The sequence below is a fragment of the Microtus pennsylvanicus genome, chromosome 17 (genome assembly GCF_037038515.1).
Source record: "Microtus pennsylvanicus isolate mMicPen1 chromosome 17, mMicPen1.hap1, whole genome shotgun sequence".
NCBI classification, from domain to species: domain Eukaryota; kingdom Metazoa; phylum Chordata; class Mammalia; order Rodentia; family Cricetidae; genus Microtus; species Microtus pennsylvanicus.
Genome location: NC_134595.1, coordinates 7,619,784 through 7,638,692, shown reverse-complemented (window position 1 = coordinate 7,638,692; position 18,909 = coordinate 7,619,784). Strand labels below are relative to the sequence as shown.

Below are 18,909 nucleotides of genomic sequence, written 5' to 3'. Positions count from 1 at the left end.
AGATGTCAGGCAGTGTGGAGAAGCAAGAAAAGCTCACTGGGTCTTATGTTTATGCAATTATAATAAAGCAGGCCTCTGTATACGTGGATAAATCCTTGACTGTGAAATCAAGGATTTCCCTTAGGACTTTGCATTAATTCTTAGCCTCTAAAAGAAATGTTCTCTGACTGTGTACCTCTAGCCCTACTAGAAACCAGCAGACTGGAAAGATAGCCAGCGGCGGGCTTAGCAATGAAGGACATCATTAAGGCCCAATAACCGCAGAGAAGTCCTCCGTAGACCTAGCTCAGTGCCGCCTTACTTGGCATTATTGGCCTTCATTCACTGAATGGGGAGAGAGGCACGAGGAGGGTTCGATTGTAAAGGATCTTTATGAGCATCCTTCGAAAGGGCAGAAGCCAGTGCATGCACAGGTGCAGAACTCAATCAGCAAGCACTCTGGGAGCTGAAGTGCTGCAGCATTTGGCATTTCGTTAGACACACGACCTTCGGAGGCAACTACCGGTTCACACACTTTGGGGCCTAAAAAGTCCGAGGAGGCTGGGGGTGGGGTTCCTATGGGTAAAGTGAAGAGCTGAGTTTGAATCCCCTACAACCCTTCGCCCATGCATTAGCTGGACTTTCCTGAGTTTGGAAGCCAAGCCCTAGGGGATCGGAGACAAGCAGATCTCTGGAGCTCACTGGACAGACAGGCCAGACAGATCTATAAGCTCCGGGTTTACTGAGAAACCTGGAGGGCGACTGATGAAGACGCATGACCTAGACTGTCAACTCCATGTGCACGTGCGCGCGCACGCGCGCGCACACACACATGCACGTGCACACACACACATGCGCACACACACCAAGATGTACACACAGCACATCTACATACACACAGTAAATAATAAATATAATCTAAAATATCTTTAAAAATTAAAAGAGCGAACAAGACTTCATGCCTTCCCAGATTGTTGGTTCTGTGAAGTACTAAACTTTCCTTTTAAACATTTCTGTATGTCAGTCGTTGGTTTCTAACCCAAAATATCTTTCTCTAATTTTAATATTTTAGATTCGGTGACTGTTCTACACCTTGAATTAGAAAAGCCCCTTACTTTGCCTCCTTAGAAATCTAATCTGGACATTCTTGGAGTTCAGATCCTCTCAGGCATTCTCTAAGACAAAACGTCAAATTCATACACGTAATTACCACAAATTTCATTGAACTTTTAAAAAGGAAAGAAAAGAAAAAGAAACGACCTTATATGCCTATACGAGTTCAAGTACTATTGTAAAATTAAATTAACTGTTAAGTTTTTTTTCATATCAAATATATTTCCCCCTCATGGTAGCTACAAACTTTTGCAAGGAAAAAACAAAATAAAACAAAAAGCCGGCACAATTCTTTACATAAGAGTATTCATATAGTTGGCTATGTGAAGTGGGCCCTCCAGTGTTAGGAAATGGATTTTCTGCACATTTCTGTGCGGATCTTTGGGGTGTTTGGGTGCCCCACAAAGCGGTCAGGACCCTTGGGGGTGGGGGGCTCCGCTCGCTCAGTCCCGGGGCGGGACGGGGACGGCTCAGACCCCGCCCGAGCTGGCGGCCCCGCCCGGCGGCCGCAGTTGGCTGTCCCCCGAGGCCCGCCCCGCCGCCCGGCTGTCCCGCCTGCGTCCGCCGCGCTGCAGAGCCCGAGCCCAGTCCTCCGCCGGCTGTCCCGCCATGGCTGCGCGCTTGCTGCTCCGCTCCCTGCGCGTCCTGAGCGCCCGCTCCGCGCCTCGCCCGCCGCCCTCCGCCCGGTGAGTGCGGGTCCAGCCCGGGGTGCAGGCAGCCGGGGCCGCGGCGTTCCGGGTTTGGGGTGTGGGTGTGGTGAGCTGCGGCCGAGCCGGGTCAGGGCGACGCGCCCGGGGCCTTCTCTCCGGAACCTGGAGCTGCCCGTTGCGGCGCGAACTCGGGGTGTCACCACCTCGCTGCCCGCCACGAACCTCCGCTCCCCAAAAGGCAAAGCTCCGGCTGAATGCTCGCTCCGGGCCCGGGCCCCGCCCCGCGTCCTACCGGGTGTCCCCGGGACTGGCTGCCCCAGCTTTGCCCCAAGCGGAGGCGGTCACAGGTCGGGCGCGCTGCCACGGAGTAGCTGAGGCCTTTGGCCCACTTGGAACAGGCTGGCGACTGTCAAACCTGACAGTGAACTTAGGACTCTGTGCGGAGTCGCGGGCCGGAAGACGGCTGCAACATTAATAATTCCGACTCCAGCGTCCCGGTGTGGGCCCCATCTGATAAATTGGCCGTGGATTTATTAGCCAGTCCTTAAACTGATTAAATGTAGAGGGATTAATAGGCAGCTTGCAAGAGCTTTACGGACTATTAAGGGTGTTTATGTTGAGATCAAAAGTTTTACCTATCCTAAAATCCATTCATTGGATAAAGCAAACTGGAAGCTCAAAGCCTTGTTAATTAGGGAGGCAGGGCATTTAAATGAGCTAATTAGCACATTGTTGTGAAGTACCATAAAAGTGTGGTAATGCTTACCCATGGGGGGGGGAGGAGGTGGGCTGGAGGAGAAGAAAAAGTTCCAAGGACTTTAAGAACGGAATGTTTTCTAGTCTGAACACTCTGAAAAAGCGATGTTCTGCGTTTTGATCAGGTCTTTTTCCCCCGCTCTTAAAATTAAAGACCGCCCATAAGATCTTATTTTGACTCACTTATGGGGAGGAACTACCTTGGAGACTACCTTGGAGGAACTACCTTGGAAAATAGTCAGGAGCTACAGTTTTACCGTCATAGGTTTCTTAAACTTTTACGAGCATTATGATGAACGATCTTGTTGAAAGCCGCCTGATTCTGCACTTATGGAATGAGGCCTAGGTGAAGCAAAGAGCAAGTACTTATAGCCAACTCCAAGGGCCTGAGTGTGCTATTTCGTTTCTTCCTCCTTGTTTTTATGTAAACGAGGCTTTAAAGAGGTAGCACACAGGCCAGGAGATCGAGATCGTAGGAATTTGAAGCCTGGTTTGAGCTACTTGGTAAAACCCTGACTTAAAAGGCAGAGAAAACAATAGACTAACTTGAAGTTTGTTGGTTTATTCAGTACAGGTGTCTCAAAACTGAAAATAGTTGTTCCAACAAACTTAACTGCCAAGTAAATGTTTTGGTTTCTGCCCACTGCGCCTTACCTTCAGCTCTTTTGACTGAACTGGAAAGCCTTTATTCTTTATTTGACTGAACTGGAAAGCCTTTATTCTTTATTGTGCATTTCTTTCTCTGTGCTTAGAAATAGTTCAGAAATTTTCATGTAATATTTTAAGATCCAGGCAGACTTACACATAAGTTCTGTCTCTGTATTGTTAAACGATCCCACGTAAATCTAAGAAGCACAGTATTCTGGTCCTAGCATTGTTTCTATGTGGAGGGAAGACCAATGTATGGGAAAACTGTACGGAAGAACATGTACTTTAAAATGTTTAGCCAGGTGGTGGTGGCAACGCAAGCCTTTAATCCCAGCCCTCGGGGAGGCAGAGATCTCTGTGAATTCAAGGCCAGCTTGGTCTACAGAGTTAGTTCCAGAACAGCCAGAGAATGACACAGAGAAATCCTGTCTCAAAAAAAAAAAGTTTATCTAATAGCAACATAAAGTGAACTTATGTCTCGTTGATATGGTTGTGACCTATGTGGCCAACTGCAAGTCTTGTGCCCTGTTCTCTCTGGTCATTTGAAAATTTGGCCACCAGTTTGATTCCTTTAGTGAGGTTTAGGAGGGGGTGAGGCCCTGCTGTGTAGACATTTCCAGTTTGGTTTTTGTTCTTTGTGTTTGTGGTTCAAATGTGAGGTCTCAGCTTCCTGCCTCAGCTACGTGTTTACTGCCGCACTTTCCCTACCAGGATGGCGAAAGACCTTCATCCCTCTAGAACTATAAGCCCAAATAAACCAACCTTCATCCCTCTAGAACCAGAAGCCCAAATAAACCAACCTTCATCCCTCTAGAACCAGAAGCCCAAATAAACCCGTTCTTCTATGGCGATGGTGTTTTAGCAACAGAAAAGCAAGTAATATATATATTCATTATCCAGTCATCTCTTGTTGGACTTGTAGGCGTATTTCATTTTCTGACTTTGAGTACAGGAGCAATGAATGGGTGTAAGAATCTCTGTGATACTCTGGAAATCAGCATGGCAGGTTCTCAGAAAACTGGGAATCAGTCTTCCTCAAGACCCAGCTCCTCGGGGCCTAGCTATACCACTCTTGAGCATATACTCAAAGGATGCTCAGTCAAACCACAATGGCCCTTGCTCAACTGTGTTCATAGCAGCTTTATTCATAATACACAGAACCAGGAAACAACCTAGATGCCCCCAAAATGTGGTACATTTACACAATGGAGTATTACTCAACTGTTAAAAACAATGACACCTAGAAGATTAAAGGCAAATGGATAGAACTAGAAACTGAAGTAACCCAGACCCAGAAGAACTAGAAAAACATGGTGTGTACTCACTCATAAGGGGATATTAGCTGTAAGGAAAGGGTAGCCATGCTGCCAATCCACAGCCCCAGAGAGCCTAGGTAACAAGGAGGGCCCAAGAGGGGGACGCATGGATCTCCCTGGGCAGGGGAAATAGAAGAGAGCCGCTGGGTGGGCTGAGGGGGATGGGAACATGAGGGATCAGGTTGGGGTGTGGATGGAGGGGAGAGTACTGAAAGAAATGACTGGAATGGAGGTGCATTTCGGGACCAGGCAGAAACCTGGTACAAGGGAAACTCCCCCAAATCTATAAGGATGAGCCAGCAAAGGCTCCTAGCAATAATGGGTTCAGTAACCTGAACCTGCCATCTCCTGTGATCCGATTGGTAACCACTCCATTTGTCATCAGAGAGCCTTCGTTCAGTGACTGATAGAAACAAATGCGGAGACCCACGGCCAAACATTATCTCTAGCTCAGGAAATCCTGCTGAAGAGAGGGAGAAGGGATTGGAAGAGTCAGAGGAGTCGAGGAAAGCACGAGAATACCCACAGATTCAACTAACCTGGCTCATAGGAACTCAGAGTCTGAACCAACAACGGTGGAGCCTACATGGGACTAACCTAGGCCCTCTATGTATATGTGACAGTTGCATAGCTTGCTCTACTATTAGGACTCCTAATAATGGGAGCAAGAACTGTCCCTAATGCTTTGACTGGTTTATGGGAACCATTTCCTCACAATGGATTGCTTTACCCAGACTGAATACAAGGGAGGTGCTTAGTCTTCTCACAACTTGGGATGCCATACTTTGTTGATACTCAAGGAAAGCCTGACCCTTTCTGAACAAAAATAAAGGAGCAGGGAGGAGAGGTGGTGGGAGGGAATGGGAAATGAAGGGAGGGGATGGGAGGAGGGGGGAAGGGGAAACTGTGCTGTGTTCGGGATATAAAATAACTAAATTAAAAAAGAAACGAAGAAAAAGAATCCGTGATAGGATACACATCTCTGGGCATGTGCGCCGGTGTGGTATGGCTGGGTCATATGGTAGTTCTGTTTCTCGTTTTCTCTCTTTCTCTCTTGCTTTCTTTTCTTTAAGGAAACCTCTACACTGTTTCCACTTTCCCACCACTAGCAGTGTGTAATGGTTAGTTGTCCTCACAGCCCAGCCAGGGGTAGTTGTCCTCACAGCCCAGCCAGGGGTAGTTGTCCTTTCGTGGTTTTTTGTTGTTTTGTGTTTGTTTTTTCAGGACAGGGTTTCTCTGTGTTGCCCTGGCTGTTCTGGTACTCACTCTGTAGACCAGGCTGACCTGGAACTCACTCTGTAGACCAGGATGACCTGGAACTCACAGAGATTTACCAGCCTCTGCCTTCAGAGTGCTGGGATTAAAGGTGTGCGCCCACCATGTCCAGCTTGTCATTTTGTATTCTTGATAGCCCTGATGACTTGAGGTAAGGTAGAATTTTAAAATAGCTTTTAATCTTCATTTCCCTGATGGCTGAGGACATTGAACACTTTGTTAGGCCTTTACTTTTTGGTGTTTATTCTTTTGACATCTTTCTATTGTTTCATAATCCATTTTGTAATTGGGTTGCTTGATTTATTTTGTATCTCCTAGACACTAAGCCTCTGTCAGGTGTAGAGTTGGCAAAGACTTTCTCCATTCTGTGGGCAGCTGCCTTTAGTTGATTGACAGTTTTCTTTGTTGAACAGCGTCTTAGTTTGATGAGGTCACATTTGTTGGTGGTTGATCTTATTCCTGTGCTCTGTGCTAACAAAGTCCTATTTAGAAAACCCTGAACCATACCTGTGTGTTGAAGCATACCGCCCTTTTCCTCTGTGAACTTTGAGATATTGATCTTAAATTGAGGCGCTTGATCCATTAGAAGTTTAGCTTTGTGCCTGGTCAGAGATGAGAATCTAGTTTTAGTCTTCTATATGGGTTCCCCAGCGCCATCTTCTGAGGAGGCTGTCTTTTCCTCAATGTATACTTGTTGGCATCTTTACCAGAGACCAGGGAGTTGAAGTTGCCTGCACGCGTGTTTGTGTCCCATGTTCTATTGTTCTCTATGCTTGTGTCCCATGTTCTATTGTTCTGTGTGTTTGTTCTGCTGCATTACTATGCTGTTTCTTTTACAATGGCTCTGCCGTATAACTTGAGATAGGTGATGATGCCTCCAGCAGTTTCTTTTGTTCAGGATTGCTTTGGTTATCCTTGCTGTTTTGTTCCTCCGTATATTTTTCTATATAAAATAAATTTTAGCATTTTTTCTATTTCTTTAAAAATTAGCCCAGGAATTTTTTGTTGGGGTTGCATTGAATTTGTAGATTGCTTTTGATTGAATAGGCATTTTCATAATATTAATTCTTCTGAGCTATGAATATAGGCAGCCTTTCCATGTTCTGTCATCCTAGGTTTCATGTGTCTTAAGGCTTACACTGCAGAAGTCGTTTATTCTTTGTGTTTATTCCTTGTGTGTGTGTATGTGTATGTGTGTATGTGTGTGTACTGTGAATGGAATGGACCCCTGTTTTCTTTTTCAGTATGTTTGTTAATGGCATATAGGAAACCACTGAATTTTGTGTGTTAATTTTGTATCTTGCTACTTTGCTGAAGGTGTTTATTAGCTCTGAGAGGGCTTATGCGTTTTTTTTTTTTTTTTGGTAGCCTTTAAGGTTGTGAGTAGAGATACTTGGACTTCTTTTTCTACTTACATCCTATTTATTTTGTTTTCTTGTCTTATTGCTTAGCCAAGTTTTCAAACACTTTCGTATTAAATAGTAGAGAGAATCACTCTGTCTTGTTTCTATTTTAACAGGAATGGTTGATTTTTTTCTATGTTTAGCATGATACTGACTATAGGCTGTTATATATAGTCTTCATCCTTCTGAGGTATGCTCTTTCATCCCTATGACTTTTTTTTATGACTTTTACCATGAGGGGTCTGTGCTCTTCCAGAGCTTGGTCTTTAACTTTTCTGTTAGACCTTTATCTGGTTTGGGTATTAACTTATTTCAGAAGCAAGTATTAATGTTTTATCAAAAGTTCCTAAGTAATTTAAATCATCAGCTCTACTTTGTGTAATTAAGAAATGGGTCTTTTCTAGAAAAAGACTAATGAAAAGATGGGTCCGCCCAAGAAAGAGACAAACCTAACTTAGAACTTAACACACAGCAGAAAAAGTTCTCTCCACATTTTAATATGTATTAACTTTTTGAGAGACCCAGCATTAGCACAAATTGGTGAAAAGCAAGACTTACTCGCTGGAAAGCAGCAACAATGGGGTTGAGGACAGCTAGTGAGCACTGAGGTCTCATCGCGGCCTGAAAAGGGAAGAACTTCATGTCTATTACTGTATGCAGTGCCTTGCTGGTCAGGCTCATGTGATAGCCACAGGCTTCCAGAACTTCTCTCTATTGATGGCTGGCCAAGTTGGCCACCATGTTGCCATCACCTGTATGTTGTGAGAGAAGATCAGTCCTTAGACCCTCATAAGCATGGTGACCAATCTCTTGTGTGAAACATGGTTTGACCTTTACTAAACTAAGACTGGAAGATCTTTAAGTCCTTTGTCGGCTCTCTGGAGCTCTTTGGCTACCCAGTAGTGGGCTTTGTATCCGATAGCAGCTGCTTGAACAAATGTGTGGGATGCGCGCCTCTAAGAGTCCAAGTCAAATCCAGCATACCTGCTGAAACCAGCTCCCAGGCCACGCTGAATGTGTGGCCCAGAACACAATGTCAGGTGTGGGAGTCGTCATTCACATCACAGTGAAGGGCAAGGTCACCACCAGGGTTAATGGACTAACCCTGTTCTTAAAACCCGTATATTTGTTTTCAAATACAGTGATTTTTCTTTAAAGAAGTTTGAAGATGTACGGAGGGCTGTTCCCCTAAGGGGAGCTCGGGGGAAACAGGACAAAACCCTGAATGCAGCTGAACTGAGAGAAAGGCCTTTTATATCCCCTGAGGGAAGTGGAGAAAGAGAGGGATGGAGGGAAGAGGGAAACGTCCGCTGAAGATCCTAAAGAATTCTGTACAAATCCACACAGAGCCTTGTTGGGCATTTTGATTGACACTGTAGGGTGCCGGTGACATTGACACAATTCACATCGTATGCTCCTGCTATTTGGAATTGTGATTCTGGATACACTGTTGCTTTGGGAGGGTTTGCTTGTTGTTTTGAAAATTGTATGTGATGTAAAAGTTTGCCGCTGTTATTCTATTGTGGTTTAGTCCATGTGCTGTTTGGAAACAGTGTACTCACCCAGCTCACATAGCCAGAGCGAGGCATGCTCCACCTTGCAGACTTCTGAATGGAGGCAGTTGAACTGGGACAAAGTGCGATTTTCGTTTCAGTTGTGGTGGGAGGGTGGGGGAGGGGTTGACAGGGTCCAGGAGGTGAGGAGGTCCTGCCGGAAGCATATCTCAGGGTTCCTTGTTATTCACTGGCATTCATTCGGATATCAAAAGTAAAGGTTGATTTAATCTTCCTAATGCATGTTTCTTCAAGATGTTCTCATTCTGGAGCAGACGCACGCCTGGAAACCCCTTCTGCTAAAAAATTAACTGATATTGGAATCAGAAGAATCTTTTCGACGGAGCACGACATTTTCCGGGAAAGCGTAAGGAAGTTTTTCCAGGAAGAAGTGGTTCCATACCATACAGAGTAAGTGCCCTGCTCCCCTGCTTCCCCACTATAAGGTCACAGGGGAAAGGACCCTTTCCGAGGATGCCGTGCGCGGGATGCAGAGAGTGCTCTCTTTGCCTGCTCACTGTTGTTTACCGTAATACTGTTGAGATCATAGATATCTCAGTTTGGTAAATATTTTATTATTACTGTTGCTATTGTTAATTTTACTTTTGGAGTCCTCATATATCACTTTCTCTACCCGACTGATCTTGAGTTCTTGGGCACAGATATTTTCTCCTCAGGTGCCGGAGTGAGTGGGGCTGTAAGCTTGAGCCATCACACTTGGCCTTGTGAAGTGTGTCATTCAAGAGTGAGAAAGTTTGTGGATTTACAAAGGAACCCAAGAAAAACATTTAAAAAACAAGCGAAAAAAACCTGTGGCCAATTGTCAAATCCTTAGTCCATTTATAATCTTTCTTTTTCTGTTATGAATGAATTAAAGTATGTAAATGTTGAAAGGGCAGCATAGTTCCACTTGGTAGGTCATTGGTCACCTCTCAGTATTTTTACCACTGATTTTGTTTTTAAAAAGTCCTATAGATTTATTTATATGTATGAGCATTTTGCTTGAATACATTTCTGTATATCCTATGCATCTGTATATCCTATGGACCTGTAGTTAAGGAACAACTGTGTGGGTGCTAGGGATTGAACTCAGGTTCTCTGCTCTTAACCACTGAGGCAGCTCTTTAGCCCTCTGTACCAGTACCTCTTGGTCAATCATTTTATTATTGAACAAAATCTCATTTGTATTAAAATAGAACTTTGTTGTGTTTCAAAATTCACTAATTTTACCACATCCCAAATGGAATTTAAATATTAGTTAAGAACAGCTTTTATGAATTTTTTTCTTTTAAGGCGGTCTATGTAGCTCCGGCTGGCCTGGAACTCTCTATGTAGACCAGGCTGACCTCAAATTCATAGAAATCTGCCTGCGTCTTCTTCCCAGTGCTGGGATCAAAAGTGAGCACCACCATGCCTAGTTTAAATTCAGTATTTTAAGGAAATATGTGGAAATCAATTTTTTCAAGTCCTGTTAGGGAGATCTCATGGCTGTGTGGTAAAAACTAAGCTTGTTCCCTAGAGTATCAAGTACCTATGACAGCAGCAGGTATACATGACAGGTTTAGTCAGTAGATCAGGAGGGAGCAAAAGGTGGCAATGATAAGGAAGAAGAAAGGAGAAATGACACAAGAGCCATTGAAAGGCCCGTGGCCATGTCATCTGTTACTTTAAATTAAGGTCATGTTCCTACACAAACCTCAAGTGCCTAGTGTGGCCATTTCCATAATTTTCAGGAAGTTTGTTTGACGTCCAGTTTGTTCTTGCAGATGGGAGAAAGCTGGAGAAGTGAGTAGAGAGGTATGGGAGAAAGCTGGCAAGCAAGGCCTGCTGGGCGTCAACATTGCAGAGGAGCATGGCGGGATTGGTGGAGACTTGTACTCTACGGCGATTACTTGGGAGGAGCAGTAAGTATGGAGACATTTAAAGCGAGGCCTTGTTTTGTGAGCTGTCCTTCAGCCATGGGGCTTAATCATAAAATTTGCGAGGAAAGCAGTAGAGAAAGTTCATAAATTGACTGCAGTTACATTAGAACGCATCCCCAAGCTGTTCTCCATACTAAGACAGCTGCAGTGCTGGGGTAATAGACTTGCAGGCGGTCAGTGTTTAATCTCTTAGTTCATCAGATGAGTGCCTATGGGGCGGGGGCTCCTAAAGCGCCATCACCACGTTAGAGCCACAATTTAAAGGTAGTGAAAGCAGAGACGGCACTGGGGAAGTGGTGGGCTTATCAGAAGGCACAGTGAGACCTTTGTTACGCTAGGCAGCAAAGTTAAAAATTAGAAAAACTTAACCAAGTAGCTATTTCATGGTTCCACTTTCTTTCTGTTCTAAGAGCATACTCAAACTGCACAGGCCCTGGGTTCAGTCTCCACTCAGATATTGTCATGCCCTATATTGCAAATTATGGCACAAAAGAGCAGATTGAACGCTTCATCCCCCAGATGACGGCAGGCAAGTGCATTGGCGCCATAGCAATGACGGAGCCTGGTGCTGGAAGGTAAGTCAGCATTTAGGTGGTTTTAAATTCCCAGAAACAGTATCCTAACAGAAAATATTTCCTAGGTGTACTCCATAGCTCTCCATAAATATGGGTTCTGCATTCATGAACTTATGCAATCTCAGATTGAAAATGTTTTCATCTGTACTGAATGTTTAAACGTTTTTCTTGTCATTAGTCACTAGAAAGCATAGCAAGTATTTACGCGATATTTACAATGGCCTGGGTTCTATAAATAATCTGGAAATTAAAATTTAAAGTATGCATACATATGTATATAGATTCTATGCAGCTATCTGTAGGTTTTGGTATCTGGGAATAGCGATCCTGGAACCAATTCCCACGTCCCTATGTGTACAAGGTGATACTATGTGTGCAGTTTATAGGCGATTCTGAGCTATATACCAGATGAAAGTGAACACAGCATAATTCACAATGTGAAACTACAGTTAGAAAACAAGCATTTTTATATGCAAATAGTGGCAAAACAGTTGTAATATCCGCTATGTTCAAGATATAATTGTGGTGTAATGAAAACAGTAGTAAGAAATGAGGTGAGTTTTTAGCAGGATCTATTTTTTTTTTAAAGTTGGATGTGTTGAGCGGGCTGTTAAAGACGCCTGTTTGAAACTCTTGGACACAGGCTGTGGAGGCTGTACATCTGAAAAAGAAGAGAGTGCGAAACCAGAAACATTCTGAATGAAGATGAATGTCAAAATGTTGAGAAACAAGGACACATGTATGAGAGGGAAAGAATAGAGAAGCTGGGACACAGTGTGTTTTGCTGTATATCAGAGATGGGTTAGGTTTGGCCTCATAGAAAGGTTGCCGTTGCTGGGCCCGTGAGGTGACTCAGCAGGTAAAGATGCTTGTGTTGCAAGCCTGGCAACCTGAGTGGAATGTGCATAAAGGTGGGAGGAGAAAATGAGCTCCACAAGGTGGGCGTGCCTTGGCACACGCACGCACGCATGCACGCACGCACACACACAGAGTGATAAAGATGGGAATAATTTTGTTAAATGTTTGCACTTGCTGGAAACCATTCCCGCTTCACCAGCCCTTCCTCTCCGGTGCCCACAGGTGACTTTGTTGTATTTGCACGATGCTGTGGGTTTTTAGTGTTCGCACACTGATTTCTTACATCCTTGTCTGGCGATAGTAATTCATGTAAGATAGAGAATTATTATGGCCCCCATGTTAGGAGGAAAAAGAAAATGAGTAAGTTCTTTTGAAAGAAGTATATACAGCAAATTGATGATGACTTTGTATCTGAGATATTATGATACCAGGTCTGTGATATGGAAGTCCCTTAGTCTCAATGTTAGGATCAGGAAAACTGAGGTATACTTGAGGATACTATGAGGGTCTGTGTTCTTGTCGTTACTAGCTTGTATCTGTTTAAACCATTTTCTGTGTGTCGTGTGTACCATGGCAAGTTTAAAGGGCAGCCACTAGCCTGTTTCATTACCTTTTTACCTGTTTATGTCCCTGAATGGAGCAAGCAGGTTTTGTGTGTTTGTGTCTGTTTGTATGATGTCTGTGCATGGGTGCCCATGGAAGCCAGAAGAGGGCATCAGATTCCCTGGAGCTGGAGTTGCTGTGAACTGCAGGTGAATTGCCTGCTGCTGGTGCTGGGTCAGAGGAGCCGTCTCTCCAGTCTCTGGAGCAGCTACTTGAACAATCCATGTACAGATTAGGAACTGATCCTAATGGTGAAAGTTATAACATTGGAATTTGACATTAGTTAGCCTTTAAATGAGTTTCACTCACATTTCTCGGGCCTAGAAATCCACATTTGGTACCTCTGGGCCCAAATCAGTGTATTAGCTGGGCTGTACAGCCCCTCGAGGGTAAAGGGAAGAGCTCACTCCTTTCCCCTGACTTTTCCTGGTGGCTTCTAGCATTCACTGGCTTATTTCCAAGGGTCACATTGCTGTCCCCCTCCTGAGGATATCTGTAACATTTAGATCTTCTCCATGATAGTCATTCTGCCTCAGAAATCCTTAAGTTGGCCACATCTGCCAGGTGATTTTCCAGATGATGTAATGCAGGTATCCCAAATTGGTACCTGGTGTTTTTGGAATGGTGGGTAGTATTATTTATCCTAATGTAGAAAGTGTTTTTTAAGGACTATGGAGTATAAAAATACAAGAATCAATATAATAATGTAATGTGGATTAGTTATACACTGTGCTATTCATTGTAAAGTATTAATGAAAATGAAAAACTAAAGATTGGGCTGGTGAGATGGCTTTGTGGGTCAAGATGCCTGCCACCAAGTCTGATAACCTACGTTTGATCTCCTCTCCCGACCCACATGGTGGAGAAGTGACTCCTAAAAGTTGGCCTGTGACCTCCACATGTATGCTTACATATGCATACACAGACAGACAGACACACACACACACACACACATACACACACACACACTACACTAAATAAAGCATGTAATTTAAAAAAAAGCCCTTATGTAAATGAAAATTATCTTATAGGGCCGGGTGTGGTGTATGCCTTTAAACCAGAGACAGGTGAATCTCTCCGTGAGTTCAAGGCCCGCCTAGTTTATAAGCAAGTTCAAGGACAGCTGGAGCTACATAATAGAGAGGCCCTGTCTCAACAGATTATCTCACTGAAAAATATTAGCTATAAAGATCAAAATTGTGGCTCTATTTTTATAAAAATACATATATTACATATGTGTGTTTATATACATTAGAAAATATTAAAAGGGTTTATTTTAAGAATGTTAATTCAGGAGATAAATTATTTTTGAAGACCAAGCCTCATGGTAGCAACTTGGAATCCCAGTGCTTGTGAGGCTGAAGCAGGAGGATTCTTAGTTGGAGGACAGGCTGGGCTACATAGTGAATTCTAGGACAGCCTAACAATATAGCAAATCTTGCCTTAAAAGACCAAAAGTAAATGGATATATTTCTTTTTTGAATAATGTTTTTATATTTTTAAGTTATGTGTATTTATATGTGTGGATGGATGTGTACATGTGAATTTAGGTTCCCAGAAGAAGTTATCAGGTTCCCTGGAAGCTGGGGTTACAGGTGGTGATTCTGGGAACCTAGTGTGGGTCCTCTGGAAGAGCAGCCAATGCTCTTCACTGCTCACATTTAGAAAGATACACTCCTTTTAGAGTTGGTTTGTTAGGAGGAAGGCAGTTGAAAATGTTTAAGATTTATTTTATGTATATGACTGTTTTTGCCTACATGTATGTATGTGTACCACATGTATGACAGGTGTCAATGGAGATAAGAGAAAGGCATTGGAACTGAATTTATGGATGGCCATGAGCTACCATGTGGGTTCTGGGGAGCTAGACCCAGATTTTTTGGAAGAGTGGCAAGTGCTCTTAACCTCAGAGCCATCTCTCCAGCCCCTGGCCTTTAAATGCCTATGTTTTTGATGAAAAGATAGTAATAAGAACCAAGTAAAGGCAGGTAAGTCCATGTTGACTCATAGTTTAGGGAGTTAGCAACCCTCATTAGCATGTCACCATTGTCCGCTTTGGAGTTCTTAAATACAGCTGGACTTCTGTGAGTCATGCGGAGTCTGGTTAGTTCATTAACTCTTCACATATTCATCCACGTAAGATCTTTAAAGTGTGTCAGATGTAGTTTTAGTGCAATTCTGTGACCATTTCTAATATTAGGATTTTTAATACATGAGACTTTATGCAATAGTTTTAACATAATTTGATTATTACCAATTGATTGTTCTTTGTTTTCCATTATAGTGACTTACAAGGAGTAAGAACAAATGCCAAAAGGTCTGGGAGTGATTGGATTCTCAATGGAAGCAAGGTGTGTAAAGAAGGGATTCTCTTCCTCTAAAGCCTGCACATACCTGAAGAGATGATCACTCTAAGGACTTGTTTGATCAAGTGATCCCATAGATCACTACGGGAATTGTTTGAGTTTTCAGGGTAGTAAGGCATTTACAGTTTTTATATGGCAGAATCTATAGCTAGCCTCTTCCATGTTGTTTGGCCTTCCACCAATACTATGAAGGTTCCTTTAGCTTCCAGATAACTCTTGACAAACCAAAAAGGAGACAGAGAAGGGAGGAGAAGGGAGAGGGAGAAGGAGGAGGAGGTGGTGGTAACAACGGTAATGAAAAAAAAGTTTTTGTTGCCCCAGAGTGGGACAAACGAACTTAATGCTGGTGGAAGACTGGGTGAAGGCGGGTGTGGTTTCCTGCACACCTTTAACCCCAGCGCTGAAGGGGACAGAGACAAGAGGCTCACTGGGGCTTGCTGGCTATCAGCATAGGTGAAAAATGCAAGCCCCAGGTTTAAGGAAAGATCCTGCCTTAAAAGAACAAGGTGGAGAGTGACGGAGGAGAAACCTCACACATATGTAAACAAACAAATCAATAGTAAATAAATTTTATAAAAACAGATTAAGAGCAAGCTGGAGAGGTGGCTCAACAGTTAAGAGTCCTGGTCCCTCTTCTGGAGGGCCTAGGTTTCATTACCAGCACCCACATGGTGTAAGTCCACTTCCAGGGAATCTGCTCCTCTATTCTGGCTCCCGTGTGTATAGCATGCATGTGCACAGACATACATGCAGGGAAAAACACCAAACATAAAATGGAAGAAAGATTGAAAGAAAAGGTTTCAAGTAAATATCAGAAAGTTTCAAGAGATCTTAGGAGATAAATGCGCAGGCAATAGGATTTCAGGAATCCTCAGGTTCTATAGTAAGTAAGAATCAACTTACTATAGACTTGGAGAACTCCTCAAGCATGTACACCTGGCTCAAGAGCAAACACATGCCCGAGGAGAAATGCTCCAGCTGACTCAATGTTAGGAAAGATGTTTGTTTTTAATACAAGGCCTGTTTGTGGATGGATTTTTTTGTTTGATTGCTTTTTTTCCTTTTGGTTGCAAGTGTTTGCACCCAGGGTTCTTCTAGAATATTATCTCTCTGCGGCTGGTGGGAGATGGTGGACGTTGTTATTGTTTGGGCTGTTTGTTTGTTTGTTTGTTTGAGACAGGGTCTTGCTACACAGCCCAAGATGGATTTGAACTCATGATCCTCCTGTGCTATCTGTCCAAGCATATGCAACTGTGCTGTGTTTGTTTTTAAAATTTTTTTCTATATGCTTTAAGTTAATGCTTTTATCTGTATAAAATCGAATAATATTGTGGTACTGTCAGGTTCCTTAAAATCTGATTTTCTAACTTATGTTGTTAGTGTCTAATAACAGTTTGTTTTCTGACATGAGTAGTTCCTGTACAGGAAAACAGCAGCTGCGGTACAGAATAACTTGGGAAAAATGTGGAGAATTTCTCATTCTTTTCTGTGGTCGTGTGGATTGTGAGTCTCCAAAAGTTGAAGACAGTGTATCTTGTATCCTAGATAATTTCCTTTTATAGACTGTCGTGAATCATTGAAATTATTTAAATATACTTTAAGAAGCAGTGTCCTAGGTGTTGTGGATATGGAGAGAGAATGCCTACTATGTTCAAGGCCCTGGTTTTGATGCTGTAGAAACTAGAACACCAAGCCTGCTGTGGTGAAAAGTTGGTGGCACATTAGGAGTGCCTAACTTGATGTGGAGGACTGAGAAGAATTCTAGGTGATGTGACCTTAGTCTGACCTAGATGAGTAGGGTCACTGTCAGAGTTAGGAAGGGCCTCAGCCGGGAGGAAGTGCTGTTTAGGAGTCACTGTCAGAGTTAGGAAGGGCCTCCATGGGGAGGAAGTGCAGTTTTCTTTTTTCTTTTTTTATTGATAAAAGAAGAATAAAGAAAAAAAAATTTCCACCTCCTCCCAGCCTCCCATTTCCCTCCCCCTCCTCCCACTCTTCTCCCCCTCCTCCCACCCCTCTCCCCTTCCCCCCCACTCCTCTCCCCCTCCCTCTCCAGTCCAAAGAGCAGTCAGGGTTCCCTGCCCTGTGGTAAGTCCAAGGTCTGACCCCCTCCGTCCATATCTAGGAAGGTGAACATCCAAACTGGCTAGGCTCCCACCAAGCCAGCAGATTGCATAGGATCAAAACTGCGTGCCATTGTCCTTGGCGTCTCATCAGCCCTCATTGTTCGTCATGTTCAGAGAGTCCAGTTTTATCCCATGCTTTTTTGGTAACAGTCCAGCTGGCCTTGGTGAGCTCCCAGTAGATCAGCTCCACTGTCTCAGTGGGTGGGTGCACCCCTCGTGGTCCCTACTTCTTTGCTCATGTTCTCCCTCCTGCTCCTCATTGGGACCTTGGGAGCTCAGTCCATTGCTCCAGTGTGGGTCTCTGTCTCTATCTCCATCCCTCGCCAGATGAAAGTTCTAGGATGATATGCAAGATATTCGTCAGTATTGCGCTAGGATAGGGTCATTTCAGGTTCCCTATCCTCAGCTGCCCAAGGAGCTAACTGGGGACCTCAGCTTGGGCCCCTGGGAGCCCCTCTAGGGTCAATTCTCCTGCCCACCCTAAAGTGGGTCCCTTAACTAAGAATTGTGGTTCCGTGCTCCCCTATCCAACCTTCCTTTATCCCGATCCTCCTGTTTCCCCAAGTCCCCCCTCCTTCCCTTCTACCTTTTCTCTCCCCATCTCCCCTTACCCCCATCCCACCCCACCCCCAAGATCCCACTTTTCTCCCCGGCAATTTTGTCTACTTCCCTTATCCAAGAGGATAACTATATGTTTTTCCTTGTGTTCACCTTCTTACTTAGCTTCTTTAGGTTCGCCAATTGTAGACTCCGTGACCCCTATTTATGGCTAGAAAACAATTATGAGTGAGTACATCCCATGTTCTTCTTTTTGGGTCTGGGATACCTCACTCAGGATAGTGTTTTCTATTTCCATCCATTTGCATGCAAAATTCGAGAAGTCATTGTTTTTTACCGCAGCGTAGTACTCTAGTGTATATATATTCCATACTTTCTTCATCCATTCTTCCATTGAAGGGCATCTAGGTTGTTTCCAGGTTCTGGCTATTACAAATAATACTGCTATGAACATAGTTGAACAAATGCTTTTGACATGTGATAGAGCATCTCTTGGGTAAATTCCCAAGAGTGGTATTGCTGGATCCAGGGGTAGGTTGATCCCGAATTTCCTGAGAAACCGAAACACTGACTTCCACAGTGGTTGCACAAGATTGCATTCCCACCAGCAATGGATGAGGGTACCCCTTCCTCCACAGCCTCTCCAGCAAAGGCTATCCTTGGTGTTTTTGACTTTAGCCATTCTGACAGGTGTAAGATGATATCTCAAAGTTGTTTTGATTTGCATTTCCCTGATTGCTAAGGAAATTGAGCACGACCTTAAGTATCTTTTGGCCATTTGAACTTCTTCTGTTGAGAATTCTCTGTTCAGTTCAGTGCCCCATTTTTTAATTGGGTTAATTAGCATTTTAAAGTCTAGTTTCTTGAGTTCTCTATATATTTTGGAGATCAGACCTTTGTCTGTTGCGGGGTTGGTGAAGATCTTCTCCCAGTCAGTAGGTTGCCTTTGTGTCTTAGTGACAGTGTCCTTTGCTTTACAGAAGCTTCTCAGTTTTAGTAGGTCCCATTTATTCAATGTTGCCCTTAATGCCTGTGCTTCTGGGGTTATACCCAAGAAGCGATCACCTGTGCCCATCTGTTGTAGGGTATTTCCCACTTTCTCTTCTATCAGGTTCAGTGTTTTCGGGCTGATATTGAGGTCTTTAATCCATTTGGACTTGAGTTTTGTGCACGGTGATAGATATGGGTCTAGGAAGTGCAGTTTTCAAAGA

At 43.7% G+C, this 18,909-nt stretch overlaps 1 protein-coding gene across 1 annotated transcript in view; it reads left to right on the top strand.

Moving 5' to 3' along the window:
- The first annotated feature begins 1,622 nt into the window (after positions 1-1,622).
- Positions 1,623-18,909, top strand: part of Acadl (acyl-CoA dehydrogenase long chain) — a 34,894-nt gene continuing 17,607 nt past the window's right edge. The window contains exons 1-5 of the mRNA XM_075951258.1: positions 1,623-1,778; positions 8,949-9,104; positions 10,460-10,597; positions 11,026-11,190; positions 14,936-15,002. Of these exons, the coding sequence (XP_075807373.1) occupies positions 1,702-1,778; positions 8,949-9,104; positions 10,460-10,597; positions 11,026-11,190; positions 14,936-15,002 (603 nt within the window). The 5' untranslated portion in view covers positions 1,623-1,701. The remainder of the gene's footprint in view (positions 1,779-8,948; positions 9,105-10,459; positions 10,598-11,025; positions 11,191-14,935; positions 15,003-18,909) is intronic.